The sequence below is a fragment of the Myzus persicae genome, unplaced genomic scaffold (assembly GCF_001856785.1).
Source record: "Myzus persicae strain clone G006 unplaced genomic scaffold, MPER_G0061.0, whole genome shotgun sequence".
Classification (NCBI taxonomy): Eukaryota; Metazoa; Arthropoda; class Insecta; order Hemiptera; family Aphididae; genus Myzus; species Myzus persicae.
Genome location: NW_019103896.1, coordinates 1 through 18,444, shown reverse-complemented (window position 1 = coordinate 18,444; position 18,444 = coordinate 1). Strand labels below are relative to the sequence as shown.

The following is an 18,444-nucleotide window of genomic DNA, read 5'->3' as shown; positions in this document are numbered from 1 at the left end:
TTTAGATATTTTCCCTCCCTCCTTTCGTTATTCATGTATACATATATATAAATTGTCACCAAATTTTCGCCTGTTCCTTATTGTACAAGCATGTTACAGATTATAAATATTCTAAAATTAAAAATATACGTAGTATAAAATAATATTTTTATAACGTAAGTAGGTGCCTATACTATATTGTATAATATAAATAACAAATTTGTTTTATGGTATCGGAGTTCTGTTAAAAAACAAAAAATGTTGTCCCTAAATAGTATAGGTACTCCTTACTCAATAGACGATAGTTAAAAATGAATTTATTACCCTAGAGTTTTAAGATTTTGGCTTACAAGTCAATAATGTCTTTAAGCTATGATTTATGTGGATTTCAAACCTCTCTCATTTTTGAAAATAATATTTATTATTTAAGGAGGTAACTTTTGTCTAAGTATTTAATTGTTAATTATTTTTAATAAATTATCATATATAATTTGTGCATATATGTATAATGTATGTTGGGAGTTTTGACTTATGACTGTTAGAAAAGAAGGTTGCGACAGTGACATTTAACATGGCCGATATCAAATATGTATTTATAATTGGCTGGCTTAATTAAAATTGGGAAACAATTTATTTTATTTTTAGATTACGCTGTTTGCCGAGACAAAGATATGCAAGTAGTTCCATCGACTTAACATCTTTCCAAGACTCCACCCATGGGCATGACTTCAATCAGGGTCATAGTCGAGTAGTCATGACCAGAAAAACGGAACGGAGGATATTTGTCGCCCCTTCAAAATTGGGACAGGTGCATTATTAAATATTATATTTTACATAATTAAATAACTTATCCGTACCAATCGAATTACTAGTCACCGGCCGATGGCCATTCAGTCATTAGATTTTATTTTTAATCTCGTTTAACCGGACATGGGTTAATCGAAATTCAAAAATTACCTCGAACATTCAATATACAGTATGTATATACTACACGAGTATATGATGCTTGGTATATTTCAAACGGATAAAAATCGATTATGATCTTTAATTAAAATTAAGAAATATATCAAATAATTGATTGATAAAAACTGTTAAATATTATTTTTTGCTGACGATGTTTTTTGCTTTTTTTTTCATAGAAACCCAAGTTTGAAACCTTGACCAAAGAAACCGTGCAGACGTTTCGGGGTAACAAAACAGAGAGGAAAGTAACTTCTGAAACGAAAAACATAGAAGAAACCATTGATAACAAATTGGGTATGTATATAAAAATGTACCTAATCTGATTCGTATAAACAGTATTGAAACAATTAATGGTATATTAAATTTGTTAAAAAGTAAAATAGTTTTTCCTCAGTGAATGTTCACATGAACCGCGTGTGTAGGCGCAATTTCCTTGCTTGTGCATTTATCTTCAAACAAATTGGCGTAGGGCATAAATTCTATTTTCCGTGACATTCGTGGCAATGACATTGAAAAACTTCTAACAATTGTTTATCTAATCTTCACGCAACGGTTGATTTCCCAATTTCGTTCCAGAAATAATTCCCACCTATATGTTTAAACCAATTTGTCGCTATGTTTTTTTTTTATTAGTACTACTGCTATGAAATTAATACTTAAGGATGATATGAACGTCCGAAAATAACAATATTTATATCGCTTGAAATTTATCTTTGAATAATGTTTGTTTTTAAAGATGGATCTGACGACTTCCTTTCATCGTTGTCACCGTCAACTTCATCACAAGAATTAAAAACGTCATACAAACAAGTAAGTGTAGTTCAATAAATATTATTATTCAGAGTATAAACATTGTTTTGGTTTTTCGTTCAATATCTAAAATTTCTCTGGTTACCGTTTTTCGGGCAAAATGTCATGATAAAAATATTGGCCTTGAATTTTAAAGTTAATATGTATCTATGCAATACGATACCTACTTCAAATAAAAGTCGATTTACAATTTTTATATAATAATATTATAATACCATAGTATGTTCAAAGCTAATCAAAAATAAATACAAATCTAAAAAAAAATCATATCAATAGTTGAATTCACTGCATGTACGATTATGAATTATTATAGGTATTACGGAGTTTCTAGTGTTTATGAAATAAAATATAAACAGGACAATAAATTGCTGATGTGCTTTTACAAATTGAAAGCGGAAATGTAAGTTTTGTCATGAAAATTTATCGACGAACGTGTTGAAAATATTGTCATTTTTTTATTCGTATGGCTATACCTATTCTATACGTCAATGAAGTGATCTTTAATATGTATTAGGCATGACTGTAATAGGATGTGTTAATTAAACTTCTGATTGATATACTGAAAGTATCACGAAAGTGACGTTTGTGCATGTATGATATACGCTCGTGCAACTACCTTGTGATCACGTATCAGTGTTGAGACACATAATATACAGAAACCTTGTCATACGATTCCGACAGATCTGCACAAGCGATCATGTTGTTGAAAATCAGCAAGGACGCATAATCACCAAGCTTGCATTTGTGCATTAATAATATAATGTAACATAATAATATTGTTTGTCATTTTTAAATGTATAATCAAATAAGTATAATACTAACTTAAGTATAGATATATAACTAGTTGCGAGGGATAGACAAAAATTGTCTGCAGGATTTATGTTTATAACTTGAAAATACAATATAATAGATGTAATGTTTGTCTAAATGTCAATAAAAAGCTAAAAAGGTAAACACGTCTGTGTGATTATTTTAGTTAAATTTTTACTTAAAATAAAAGTGTATGAATATCCACTCAAGATACAGAAATGAGTCTTATCGAAATCATCGCTTAAAATAGTATAGGTAACCAACTCGCGGTTACATACAGCTGCAAAAAACGTTTTTCCTGTGCAAAAATCATTTAAAAATGCGAAAACTAAGAAGGACATTTATGTCATTTTTTTATTGAATAAAATAAAAACCTATTTATTACACGTGTGTCCTTAATCACTGGAAAACTTGGCGTGCTGAATGCAGAATTGTGCTCCTATATATGCATTGAAATTGGAACCTATTGTGTTTTGATACAAAAAAAGACGATTGTTATAATTGATAGACATCTTACAAGTACCTACGACTATAAAAAAAAAATCACCAGAGACAATAAAAATTAAAAACACAAGCTAATCGCAATTTTATCAGTTCAAACGATCTACTAATATCTTTAATTTAATGTTATAGAAAACCGGTATCATTAGATCGTAGTTTATATTATATATGGTAGACATTGGTTAACATTTTTATATAGGTATTATATTGTTATTTATGTCGGTCATGTCGGACTGTCGTGTGTAATGATAACAAACATATGTCAAAAAATCTTTTTAATTGTACGACTTTATACCTATATAATTAATTACAATTATTTATTCAAATAAATACGCAATTTTACAAACAATTTATTTAAATATAATTGTTATTGGCGAATAATATAATACATCAGTAACCATTTTTTTGAAATTATTTTTATATAATAGCAATAACAATTGTGTATATATATAAGTGCTACATAATCTACATTGCTTAAAATATTTTACTATATTATGTTTATATTTTAAAATAAAACGTTTATGTAATCTGTTTTAGAGATGTACAGCTATAAAATCGCAGAAAAAAATAATCATCGACAACAAGACATTTATACAAGAATGTTTGGATGCACACAATCAATACAGGAAGAAACACACTGTTCCTCCTATGATCCTGAGTAAGAAAGTTAGTATCCATTCAAATACACGAATATAGACTACTGCATTGAATACAATAATATATTGTGTAAACATTTCAGCAGGCAATAGGCACCTACGCAAATAATATGTGATTATATTATTGAAGTATGTTATTTTATCGCGTGCAATTTTAAAACTGAAAGAAATCTATGGAAATACTTTCTTGATCAAATTATTTCTGCCATACCTACTGCTATAATAATTTGTTTTTCTTCTTTCCACATTGTAATGTTGGTGTTGAACTTCGTAATAGAAATATTTTGGATAGATTACTTGTTGACACGACAACAATGCATCCACTCGTCTTGTATGACGAAGGCCATTAAAACGGCCGTCGTATAGTAGATGGGGTTTCAGAAGTTAAGTACAACCTACCTCTATAGTAGGGGCAAACAAAACCACATAATAATAAAACGTGACAACTGTGCTTTCACTTCGTGGTCAGCAGACAAAATGTTAAAAAAAATATTTAATGTAAATATTCCTTGTTTCTCTTGTTACCTTACTTTTTTTATTATCACGTGCATTATTATTAAAACATGATTGACGTATCTGTGTAAAAAAAAAAAAAATGAAAAACGTAGGTATTCGTTTTAATGCTATGAGTGAATGGAAAATCAAAATTTGCATTTACTAGTTCAACTAATTTGCATTACTCTACAAGTCTACCGCAGTATAGAATATGTTTTTAAATTTCCTTTATACTTCTGTCTCGGCATTAAAGAATTAATCTTTGAATTGCGTTTTTCAATTCCTATAGTTTGAATGAAGACTGTATAAGTGTATTATATACCTCTATGTTTTCATATTAGTTTCGTAATAATTTAATTTGAGCATTATGTAACCGTTATGTTAACCAAACATAAACTCTTTTTGTAAAGATCACAAAAAGTTACCAAAGTTGTTTTGATACCTATAATAGAACAATAGTTTATTCATTATAAAAAAATAAACTATTGTAAGTCATACTAATTGTGTTTGGTTTTGTATTCGATTGGAAGTAATGATTTACAATTCACAATACTCAAATCCGTGGGTTCTACTTCATGTTTTTGATAGTTGGCAAATCGATTTTGGTATTATATAACAAAAAAAAAACTTGTTATCTATATGTTTACTTAAATATTAGTTTGTTTTTAATCAATTGGTTTTCATTGAGTCGCAACATTTTTTTACAATAATATACAAACCGCTGGAATTAATAAATACAATTATAATAAGCACTTAATATGCATACATATTGGATGACACTTATATATTATTATCGTCCTCGTCACAATGATCAATGCATAAATACTTAACTTTGAAAATCTGTTTGCATTTAGCTTTGTAAATATGCAGAAGAATGGGCTAACTATTTGAGCGTCAAAGGTCTTCTGGAGCACAGACCTTCATCGCCGTATGGTGAGAACTTGTTTTGCTCTTGGACGTCACTGCCCAACCACAGGATCGAAGGGAGGGAACCGGTGGACAGTTGGTACGAAGAAATCAAATTTCACCCCTTTGGCCGCGAACCCACTACTCTGAAATCAGGTAATTCGCACGGCCTCGTCGATTATTGTAACCGTTAAAAAATAGACATGTCTAGTGTCAAGAGTTCATATTTTACATCATAAAACTAGTTGGTTCTGTTCTGTGTTGCCCGTAATTAAATAATGCGATTGGGTTCACCATGTCTTAGAACTCCGTTAAATGTCAACTACACATATTTTTATCCCAGTGATTTGCCATTTGGGTGGTTTTGACAATTTATAAACACAAATCTATAATTTGTTATTAACCTATACTAAAATTATATTAGATATAACTATTTTATTTTATGTAACCAATGCAACCCTATAAAAAGAAAATAATATTCATTTTTCGCAAGCCATCAAATCTTTGTGTAAGCCCGTCTTTCAAAATAATAAAAACAATTTGCTTCGATGTGCACATCCTCGGGTATAGAATTACGTACCAAATTTCAGAACCACTAGTCCGATGCACTTGGCTGGGGGTCGTTTGCACATCACACACTGCAGTTTTTGCGTTTTATTAATGTATGGATAATTATCTTATGTCGCCGAAGTTTCGCAGTCCTCAGACTTATTCGGTGTTGCATACCTAATGGCATGGCAGCTCGCCCGGCCAACAAATCCACGGGTTAGATTATTGATCAATATATTCTGTATCTATGCGCATTATACTCGTTCACGATTTGCAGAAACCACCCCCAGAATAATCTTTAGTGTTGCAGCATTACGCCATTGACCAATTAGTGTGTTATTATATCCTATAGCGATGATCGATGGTATTACGACTGTACTTGGAATTTTTTCCAATGCTTACACGGGTAGGCACGAGTACTTCGTAATAATAACACTTCTTTATACTCCAGCCAGCGGTTGGTATTAGATAGATATTGTGTATTAGATAATAATTACGCGGCACCGCTATCGTAAGTTTCTGTTGTACTCCGTAGATAATATGCACTGTAGGTAGGAACGTATATAAGTACGTTTATTATTTGATATAATACTCACTACAATGAAAAATATAATTTAAAACTCATTGTAAAATTTAGATACTCAATGATTACATTTCCAATGAAAGGTGTGTTACCATGTACCACAATGTACCTGTTACCATTAACACCTCATTTTTATACCATGAGCGTACTTATTATTTTACGTTTACTTGTTTGCATATTATAGAATGGTACATAAAGACTTTAAACTATTCAAACGTGATAAAAGCTATTAGATACAATGCGTGTACCAGCTAAATGATGGACGTATAGTTAAAAAAAAAATAAAAATAAAAACATATAATAAAGTATCAATTTTTTTAGTGTAGTTTTTAAACTTGCAATGATATACTCATCTAAATTGCATGTTATAATAGTTACACAACAAATACTTTTAATTACTCACAGTCACTATTATAACTTATAACTTGGCCATTAGTTTAAAATTTAAATAGGTGTTATAATACAAACATTTAAATAATAATATTGTAATATTTTGTTTTTTTTTTTAAATAATTGGGGTGTATTTTTTAGGTACCTTATATGAGTACAAAATAAATTATTAAAAGGTATAATCATTATAAAATAAAATACTATCCGAATAATTATTATAAGATGTATAATTAAATATAATAATAAACCTATGGCATGAAGATTAAAACAAATCTACATCAAAAGCACAGTATTCTAAAGATGAAATAATATTATGGTTTTCAATGACTGTTGATCTGAACTCTGGAAATAGACACCAGCCAGCCTTCTAATTGTAATGTCCCTGTTGGTTATTCATACCTACCTTGTTCTACATATTATAAAACTTATAATATCGTATTTACTATAATTTCTTGTTGCTCGGCGACGCAAATTGCCCGATTCACTCGTATACGAATACAATATAGTTACTCCAAACTGTTGAAAAGTCTCACTCGAAATGTATAGCCCCTCTACCAATACTTATAATTATGGAGTTAAATTTAAAATAATTAGATTTTCGTTTGGTTGGTTTATTTCTTATAATTTGTTTAAACTTTGAATAATAATATTCGAGTGCCTAAGATAAGTGCGACGGGGAGAACGTGAATGTCTTTTTTATTTTCTTAAAAGTATGCCTGTTTGGTCCAATTTTCCTTGTTAAAAATAGCAATAATTATAATTTCCCTCATAGAAATAATATAATATCATTATCAGTTTATAAAATGAGAATTTATTTTACTGCTATTTAATACAAGTGATATACTTCCTGGTCACCAACAAATTTATTTTCTTATTATCTGTTTTCTATCGTGGTGATTTAGTAATTATGGTAAATTTATTTTTTACTTTTATTTGTTAATTTACCTATATTATATTGTTCCATTTATTATTCTGAACAATAGTGTTCATCTCGATTCTCATTGTAAGCGGTTCAAACTTGTTTAGTGTTTTATTTTTAAATGCTTAACCATACATCGAGATTACACCTAGGTATATGAAAAAAAACTGTAGCACGCAACTTTATATTTTTCCTCTACAAAGAAAATCTATGAATCATTAATATGTTTTTGTTAATAAGTAACCATGACAACCAAAAACTTGCATACAATCGGTCAAAAACAAAAAAATCTCGTATCCAGCCAAAAAAAAATGTATTTATCTAATAATATTATGTAGCCAATGGATGATAGTCTAGACTTTCGCGTGAGAACCATAAAAATGCGTGCTTCTTCAGCGAGGAATCGATATAAAATTGTGTCTCAGTTCTACACGAAATGTTCTGTACTGCAGGAGAATCACGCACATGCGTGCATAATAATATACGCATTATATACGCATTAAATATTATATTGTGGTATACCTAGGTAATAATACATGAGGCCAGTTTCGACGGTATACCGCGAATTCTATATGAACTATATACGCTCGTAAATAATATTATATTGATCGTGTTCACCCATCCAGGATCCATATAGCGGCGTTGTCGTCTGTCTGCCGCAGTGTATAATGTACTCTGGACACGTCACACGATAGTATCGTAATGTAATCGCGTGCTCTGCAATCGTATACATGATGTGTATAGTACTGACCGTGCCCGTCGTTGCATTTCTCGGCACACATAATAATATGCACTGCCGATATATTTGGTTAGATACCTAGTTAATAAGCGTGTGCAGATTTTAAACGGCTGATAGCGAATTGGTCCCGAGCCACAACCCCACTGCCAAATTGGTTCCCGTTTTGAAAAGGTATATTTTATTAAGGTAATCCGAATTAATAACCCGGTTAACTACTCGCATTTTCTGAACCGATCCAATTTCGGGCAGCATGGTTTTATGGCCATGGAAACATTATAAAAACAGTCTTCGACGTCTTCGGGTGATATACTAAGCGCAGTCCAAAAAATAGTTTCCGAAGTTGTCCGATTTCTAAATGTTTGGTCATCGATTATCAGAGATAATTTGGTAACGTCCCAATATAACGATTCATTGCCTTTTTAGTGTAGAGTAGCATAGATTGTACATATTTTATATTTTGTACCAATTATATATACAGCATATGATTTCATACTGCAAAAGATTGTTTAAAAATGGAAATTGTAGCTATTTGACTTGAACACGAACGGAAATCAATTTGGCTTAACTTAATAAAATACTTTTTCTAAACGAAAACCAATTGGGCTTAATTTAATAAAATACGTTTTTCAAACAGGAACCACTACGGCTACTCCCTTTTAAACGTCTGTTAACTCGTAAATGTCGGAAATATTTTTAACCATATTGTTTGTCGCATCCGCAGGTCATTTTTCACAAGTAGTTTGGGCGACCAGCAAAGAAATGGGAGTCGGCGTAGCGTCCAACCGTTCCGGACAAATATTCGTTGTCGCCTGTTACGATCCCGCTGGAAATTTTCTGGGCCAGTTTAGAGAAAACGTTCCACCTGTCGGGTAAAACCAATCTATTGTTTTATTTTTTATACTCATTGACGACACAATGAAAATATATATTATGTCGTTTATATAATACATAACACGTTTGGTTTTAGTGGTTTTAAAGACGCGCCACTCAGTCCTCATCTTGTACAGCTCGCGTACACGGACGAACAGTTGTATAAAGACAGTTTAAAGCTACATAATGACTACAGGCAGAAACATGGTTCCGGGCCACTGACTTTGAACAAAATGGTGAGTAATACTACATATATTCACTACATCCATTTAAATATATGATATGTTTTTGATATATTGCGTAATAATAGAGTATATACAGATATTTTAATGAGATAATTTCTAAAATAATAGATCTTCAATTTATTTACAATTTTTATTCTTCGTCTTCAAATATGATTTTTAAATAATAGTAGTAATTTGATCGATCAAAACGATAATTCGTACTTGATAACAATATTATAGATCCATCTTATATATGAACAGTATATTTATCAAAGTTATAATATCATAGTTAATAATAATATACTATTATTATTAGTCTAGAAATTGTATTAATTAATTTTTTTTTTCTAGTTGTGTCGCAACGCACTGACCTGGGCAAATACATTGGCCAAAGATGACAAGTTCATCCATCAGCCAGATAATCCATTTGGCGAGAACTTGTTCAGCATTTGGTCGTCGGATCAGGTGACGGCCAGAGACGCGATATGCAACTGGTACAAAGCGGGAAAAGATTACGATTATTCGAGAGAACCTAGAATTATAAAATCAGGTAATGATCACAGCACGTGATTACTTGTACGAGGTTGTTCATTAAAAGTTTTCTGAGCATATTATTATATATTATTATGAAAATGATTAGAAAGTCTGCGGAATGTCTTCGATCTCAGGTCTGCTTAAGACACCACTTATCTACCTAGTACCTGCACAGTTCACGGTGGGCCATTTTTTTACTGTTTTATGAATGATGAGTACATTATACTTATCAACATAGGTACAATAATGTCACAGATCTTTTTCCCTATTCTGAAAGTTTAAAAACTGTACTGTGTTTTCTTATTGAATTATTTCATTTTGGCATAGAGCTTCTAAATATTTTAAAGCTTACACAAATAACTGCATCAACAAAGTAAGAAATTTGCATTTAGAAATTCTCATTTCAGAAAAAAACTGTATTATTTGTTTTTATTTAAATACATTTTGTTGTGAGAAAATAGCGATACTCCGATGCTATTCTACGGCGCCAATATTAAATATTATCATTACCTCTGAACTTATTAATTATGTTTAAAAACAAAATATTCAAATTAGTACAATTTGTACGGTATATTTTTAATGTTATGAAATATACTTCAAACTTCTAAGAATATTTCTAATTTTTACAAGGTAAAAGAGTAACATTAAAACAAAAAATTTAATTTTTAAATTTCAGAAATAAATCTTTAGAAATTACTTGAATATGAAATTTCGGAAATTTTACATCACTTTAGGCATAGAGTATTGTGCAACACAATATAGATCCAGTAAAGACCGGGCGTTTCACTTATCCGCCAAAATCAACTTTTTGTCTTGTAAACGTTTCGTTTGTAAGGAGTTTTAGACAATGTTAAGATTTAAGAGTACGTGTACGGGCCACTTGATTGTCGCGTAATAAATGATCATATTATGTTTTAGTCAGCGTGCTCACATAATATTATTATAACGCGTAATCTATCCTCACGCACATGCACATGACTTAACACGCGACAAACCGATAACTCACCTTGCAATATTATGTTACAGAAACATTTAAGAGAAGTTTCAAATCAACGTATTGTATAAGTGAGTTATGTTAAATCAACATCAACGGGACCACTATAGTGTCCAAATTGTATAACTTTATATATTTATGGTTCATTCACATAAATGTAAAATGTTTTCCAACAATTAAATAACAATATGACAACTACTTCCTGATTTTAAGAATAACTTGCTAGTAACTAAGTATCTAACCACTTACCACAACTAGATGTTAGACATGGACGTTTTTCAACATAAATGTACAACCACAATGTTATCACTTATTATACAATAATAAAGAAAATATAAATAAAAATAAATATCCAGGGTGGATATAGAAACCACAACCATCGGGCACCGACACTGAACGTTTGAAATTATTTTTTGAATTTAGGGGCCTATGACCTACGCTCTACAACCTATATCGAGTATAATTATAATACCTATCTAGTCTATATAATAGACAGTATTTAAAATATCGATTAAATATGTTGATTAAACATTTAATCAATGTAAAATGAAAATATTATATACCTAATATCGTGAAATGTGGCAAACGGAATAGTCGATTTGTTAGTACATAATGTTTGGTTCGAGCAAAAATGAATGTTTCGTAATTGTTACAAATTTTGAATAGTTGAAAAGTATAAATATTATTTCCAGAAGGTGAGGTTCCCAATTTTATTAGTCAATCAGTACCCCTCGGTCATCGCTAAGCCTAAAATAGGTACATAAGACATAACTGTATGTTAGGTTTGTGATGTTAGTTGATAAATAAAATTAATGAATTAATAATGTTCTCGAAAAAAATAGAATGTAAACCGTTTACCTTTAAGTTACTTACCGGACACGATATCAACTCTATACTGCATAGTTTTAAAAAAGATTATTTAGGTACATTGTACATTATTTAGTTCTCCCGAAGACAGACCAGTCAGAAGTATGTTTTTTTATGCCTGTAAAGTTTTCTGTAAACGCTCAGAATACGATTTCTTCTATAATATTATATAGACCAAAGACATTACACAGTAATTTGGGTACACGATCTGTTTTGATTGCAGGACAATTCACTCAACTCGTGTGGAAAGGATCACACTCCATGGGTATAGCGATGGTGAAAGGCAAGTCTGGAAGAATTGTGATCGTCGCAAATTATAATCCACCCGGCAACATAATGGGACAGTTTATGGATAACGTTCTTAAGCCTAATTAGACCATTTACGTTGTCTATACACATTAGTCATAAACTTACATTCCTTTTTTATATTTAAATATCTATTTTCATTCTTTTTTTGTTACTTATAATCATTATTATGTATAATAATTTCGAAAGTATTATTATTGTCTTTCATATTAGAAAAATATAATATTTATGTACATGTATATAGTAGGTATATATAATATATATTTACATAATTTAATACATGCCTATTAAATTATATTAGCATTGTATACTACATTACTACATAAAATAATGTGAAAATGATGAATTATGATGAACTAGATCATAGTTTATAGGCCAATCAAAATGTTCAAATAAATAATACAAAATTATTTTTTGCCAAACTATATTTATAACATTCAAGAAATGTATTTTTAATATATTTATATTGTTGAAAAATATATTACAAGGTTTGCAACGTAATATTTTGGTGATATCTATTTTATTTTTTAAATAATTATACTCATATTGTTTCCATTGTATAAGCTATAGACCGTTATAATATTATCATGACGTAATTGGCTTTCGTAAAAGTCTTCTAAAATCTCAGATCAAAAACAAACATAATTCGATGAAATCATAAAATATATTTTAGACAGTTCAATAAAAATATAGTATGTATTAGTTCTATCTGAGTGAGTGAGAAGTATCTTAGTGGGTTCTATATAATACATTTAGTATATGTAGATAACCATCAAGTTGGTTATTGAAATTGTTAATATTTTTAATTATTTTCAGTCAATACATTATATGAATACATTTAGTACTAGACACAATAAAAACTTTTTAAATAGTAAATTAATATATTAGTATTTGACGTTTGTTTAAGTTATGAGTAAATTAAATAAATTGTTATGCATAATAATATGGTAGGTAATCAATTTCCATACGTGCCATCGGTATAGATGCCTAAAATAAATGTTGATTAGGTTGCCTATCTACCACCTTGTGATTTTATATTCGATCATACAATACACTTTGTGTACAGTGAACTTCGTTTGTAAACTCGTTTACTCTCTTGAAAAGAAATTAACTTTTGTGAATAGTGCTGAAAAATATACTGAAGGTCTAAATGTATATCTTTATAAAAATAAAGTCGAAATATTGATTACATAAATATTCAAGGGTATGGTTAGTAATTGTAAAGTCAGTAAACCTAATTAGAATATTTTATTGCTAGGTATTTTTTTTTAATACAATATATTATTATCGTCAATGATTTTTTCAATGATTTGATCAACAAAAAATAAATAATGTCCGAAAACACTTAACAATTTTAAAATTCGAGAATACTCGTTTCATACAGTTACTTATTGATAGTTGATATTATAAAAAAAAACTCAATTTGAAAATGTCTTGAATTTTGAATGAATGGCAGCAATTTATAACTTCCAAAATTGAGTAAATTATACAATATTAAATATCAAATCCAATGTCAAACACTTAACTTGTTGATATTTTATGTACCTAATATTTTATATTTGTTTGTATAGTTTTTAAAATATCAATCATGGACTACTATAAATTATACTCAAGATCGTTTAAATTACATTTTAACTAAATTGCAGTCTAAATCGGACTATATTTTATCCGATAAAAAGTTTAAATATGTTTAAAAAATTATTATTAGTTAGCTTAATGATATTTTGAAGTACTTAACTTAAATAACAAAACGAATAGGTACAAATAAAAATATTGATTTACTCTGATGAATTTTAATACTATTAACATAATAAAACATTTTCAAAATTCTATTAATGCAGGTGCGAAGATATGTTTAAAATTTAAATAACTTAAGTTTCCATCATTTTTAATTTTATTTTTGTTTCACTTTATTAAATATAAAATAATACTTTTTTGGAGTATGTAGAAATGGAATTAAAAAATACAAAATTAATATTGACCGATTGATCAAGTACCAATGTCTTCATCTTGATGACAACTATATTGGTTGTGTAACAGCTTAATGCTTATGTTACTGATTACTTGATTAATAAGACGATCGGGGAATCGACGAGAAGTTGCAGGTGAATATCGGACGCATGGTGTATTATCTGATCGATATAAAAATTGCAACGTCAGCAAAAAGTAAAATGGTAAAATGCAGCAAAATGACCCTTTGATGATGTGAAAACTGCTGCAAATAAACGTTTAACATAATATACTCTGCGACATAACCGACAAGATACATTGCATACAAACTGCGGTATGTAAGTATAGAAGTAAAGTAAGTAGTTATACTAAGTAGTATTATCACGAGTGAAAGAACCGATATTTAGTGAGTTGCGGTGTAACTTAAAAAAACGCATTGCAATTTATTTTAACCAATTTATTGTACTTAACATAACATGATTAATTATACCATATAATATGTACCATAAACATTAATCACACATGGGTTATATCTTATAGGTATATATGATTTACGTACCTATCCATATTATTTACTTATACCTATACTGGCTATACTTATAGTATACTTGTGTATATTATCGTATTGATATATATATAGTAGATATATCTACATATATGTTTATTGCTTATACAGTATATACAGGCATACAGTATATATAGTATAGCGGGGTATATAAAATAAATAGCCATAGTTTGTAGAACGTATCTTATCAGTTTGGTCGCAGACTGTATGATATTAATTTTTTTCAGCCCAGTTTACGTATTATCGACTTTTAGAAAAGGGGTAATTTTGCTGCAGTCTATGTACAGCAGCTGAAGTTCCCAACCTTTTTCATTATACGCCACCCTTGAAAATTTACTAAAATCTCATTCCTCCCTCCCCCCTAAAATTAGAGTTTGGGCAATTTTTTTTTGTGAGCGGTACAAATAACACATACAAAATAACTATATATTTTACAATATACAACTATTTACTTTTATTATTTTTATCATTTTAAAAATGTATTTTAAATCAACTTACGAAGTAGTAATATTAAGTATAAGAAAAAAATATTGAATATAAAAACAATAATATTAACATAAAGTATAAATAATATCTCGGTCTATCGACTCTATCGTTATACCTTACATATAATTGTTATCGATGCCCAATAATCTGATAACTATATAATATAGTGATTTCAATTTTATACATGGTAAAATAACATAATTATTTTCGTAATTCCATCATGACTTTATTCCCCCCCCCCCCCCGGGTTGGGAACCGCTGATGTAAAGCCATGGAGAAGCTGGCGAATATCGGGACGCACGGTATTTTACGCGGTCGCCGGTCGATGTAACATAGTGAGCTCACTGAAATCGAACTTTTTTGAAGGGTAAAACGATAAATAATCGATACTGGTAATGAGATTACGGGAGTATGTCCACGGACCCCAGCTGTTCACTAATACCTACTAGTTTGCACTAATAAATTGATTAGTCATCAGTAGCTCTGGGATATATGTATTAATATTGTCTAGATGTATAATGGGCTGTTACGTTGTCTCTAGTAAAAAAAGATTTCTGAGAGAAGATTACTTTATAAGTTTAGTGTGTCTATGTATACCAGCAGCGGCGCCGAAATCATCAGTCAGGGTGGCGGTTTAAAAAAGTTTTTTTTTAATGTTTATGCAGCAAAATAAACTTGAGTTGATTAATGATAAAAAGTGGAAAGGGTAGCACAAGCGTCTGCAGGCAAATGCATTTCAAGAAGCAAAAATAAAAATTTAGAAAAAATTATATAGTAGGGAAACACTAGACTGCAGTCTACAATCTCCACATTTTTAAGCCGAAAAAATTGTACACAATATGTTGTTTAAGCTGCTGAAGATCAATTTATTAGAAACCTTGTGCTAAATTGTTATGATTTTTTTTCAGAAATAAACATTTTATAATGGGTACTAATTGAATGTTAATATAGTTAAAAGCTATTCAATCATCAATTATTTTAATTGATTTGTTAATGATGATTAAGACTTTAATATTAGCAGTGCCTAATCGTGTTCCCCTCACAAATTGTTTTAACTTTTAAATACTTTGCATAAACCTAAGGTGTTCCCCGGCGTGTAGTATAGGCAAAATAGGTACGTATTAAACTTATATCGTGGTGAAACGACGGCGTTTGGATTGTTCGGGTTCGCGTATTTCATACTTTTACTCTTTTGGGAGTAAAAGTATATGTTTCTAATATTTCTTCTTTCTACAGTCCCTTATATTATTTTGCAGTTGAAAAATATTAAAAATACATGGGAGCGATTTTTTTTTATAAACAATTTAAGTTCAAATGTTGACAATATTTATCAAATTTATATTTGTATAATGTTATATTTAACAGTTGGGGTAGTATCCAGTAGGTAATGGGTAATTAATACAATGGCTCTTTTTTTGGGGGGTAATTTTTGTGCATTGTTATACTATTGTATTGCATCGGCATAGACTTTAATACCTTATGAATTATGACTTAGGTATACCAATAGGCAAAGCATAGTGGTTGTTCCCGCGGTGGGTAACGCTGATCGCCTGTTCCACACTATTATTTTAAGGCTTCGAAAAACATATACGATTTTGCAATGCTGGCTATCAACAGTTTTCAAAGAAAAATAAGACTGAAGCAGTGGTTTGCACATTTCTTGTAGAAAGGATTCGTAATATTCTTTGACTTCTGAGTCTTCGACCTACTCGCGTTGTGACGAGATAACTAGAGCTTAAATAGGATTGTTCTGTGGTTCTGTTATAGGTACTCGTTGGCATGATAAAATAAATAAAAATTATTAAATAATATATTATTTAGTCATGCTTGTTGGTTTGTTCTGTGGTGATACCGGGAGAATAAGAATTAAAAAAACTTATGATATTTATAAAACCATAAACCTGTTAGGCTATAACTATAAGGCTACCTAGTTAATATTTATATTTATAATTAGCTATGAGTATATTATACATATAACACACAAACATTTGATAAGCGCTAGTAGTCTTGCCGCTGCGAGATAAGTTATCATACGTTCATTTTGTATCAATTGTATCCAGTATATTGATATTGACTGATAACTGATTCTGCTATAAATAAATAAATAAATATGGCTATAGCACCACGGTATAGAAGATAATCTTCTTCGTTATCTTCAATACCGTGAATTTTATTAGAAAATAATATTATTTTTGTACATACAGACTACGAATAACGCTGTTTTACACGATTGTAATATTTATTACTAGGGTTCGTATCATTCGTATTGTGTTCGATGTTGTCTGCTTGACGTTCCTACAGATTGTTAATAATTGTATTGCATCAACCGTATGGCGTATACTCTTGTTCTTCTTTAACTCTAGTAAAATTATCAAAAATATTTTTAAGTATTAAGAGTCATTGAGGATAATTTTTTTTACAAGAAGCTGGATGTGAAGTGCTTAAGTTGTGTCGATACAAAGTGTTACAAGGTAGATTCACGTTCAAACTCTAATATAAGAAAACATTTAAGCGTAAGTTCAATGTTAATTTCATGCCTATGACAGTTGACCCATCTATATCTTGAATGTTGAATTAATTTTAAATACCACACAAATACCTAATATATTACAAAAATACATCAAAAACAGTGGCGCACAGCTTTTTAAAAGTCAAATTTCAAATGCTTAAGGTGTATCATAGATCTCATTATTCTATATTATGTATTTTCCTTGGCCCCCACACGATTTATCTCAGAGGGACCCAGTATTCTTGTGTATATGAAATAAAATAAAATAAGTAACCCCCTATCCCCTCAAAAATAAATCCCAGTTGCGCCACTGATCAAAAAATGTAAATTATTTATCAAAACTTATAATGTTAAGTAAAAGGTTATATTATTTCATTTTATTCAGACACAACATTCAACTATATTAAAGAAAATTGATCACAATGATAATGCAGAGAACAAAAATTCTTTAAAAAGACGCAATGATCTATCATTGAAGCATAATGCTGGTAGTTCTTTAGAACAACCAGTTTTAGAAGATTTTTTGATGAACAAAAAATTAAATAGTCAAAGTAAGAATGTGTGCTGTTTATTTTTATTTTTTGTTTTTTTAAATAGTTTTTAGTTGCAGCATTAACAAAAGTAGTTGATATTTATATGACTGCATGACTATATACTGATACATTGCTAGTGAACGATACTGTTGTTAATGATTTAGAAGAAATTGACGCATTCAACTTGAACTTTCTAATTGATGAAGACCATGATTTGCCATATGCATTACCAAAACATCATCGATGTTGTGCACACACAATAAATTTAATAGCAACAATGGTAATTAAACATTTATTTAAAATTTG

The 18,444-nt window shown here is 29.8% G+C and overlaps 1 protein-coding gene and 1 long non-coding RNA gene across 6 annotated transcripts in view; both read left to right on the top strand.

The window, feature by feature from the left end:
* LOC111036048 (protein PRY1-like) overlaps positions 1–12,286 on the top strand; it is a 31,079-nt gene extending 18,793 nt beyond the window's left edge. For 2 of the 3 annotated variants that reach the window (XM_022317934.1, XM_022317935.1), the window contains exons 2-10: positions 625–787; positions 1,119–1,236; positions 1,679–1,752; positions 3,601–3,729; positions 5,069–5,276; positions 9,022–9,169; positions 9,268–9,406; positions 9,746–9,944; positions 12,013–12,286. In XM_022317934.1, the coding sequence (XP_022173626.1) occupies positions 625–787; positions 1,119–1,236; positions 1,679–1,752; positions 3,601–3,729; positions 5,069–5,276; positions 9,022–9,169; positions 9,268–9,406; positions 9,746–9,944; positions 12,013–12,164 (1,330 nt within the window). In that variant the 3' untranslated portion in view covers positions 12,165–12,286. The remainder of the gene's footprint in view (positions 1–624; positions 788–1,118; positions 1,237–1,678; positions 1,753–3,600; positions 3,730–5,068; positions 5,277–9,021; positions 9,170–9,267; positions 9,407–9,745; positions 9,945–12,012) is intronic. The other variant, XM_022317936.1, reaches the window with a different exon arrangement.
* A 4,895-nt stretch (positions 12,287–17,181) lies between these two features.
* LOC111036047 lies at positions 17,182–18,391 on the top strand. 3 transcript variants are annotated; one of them, XR_002604706.1, is made up of 3 exons: positions 17,182–17,609; positions 17,991–18,156; positions 18,210–18,391. It is a non-coding gene; the product is annotated as an uncharacterized LOC111036047 (long non-coding RNA). The 3 variants fall into 3 exon arrangements; XR_002604704.1 differs by having other exon boundaries at positions 17,183–17,609; positions 18,203–18,391; XR_002604705.1 differs by having other exon boundaries at positions 17,186–17,609; positions 18,216–18,391.
* The last annotated feature ends 53 nt before the right edge of the window (positions 18,392–18,444 follow it).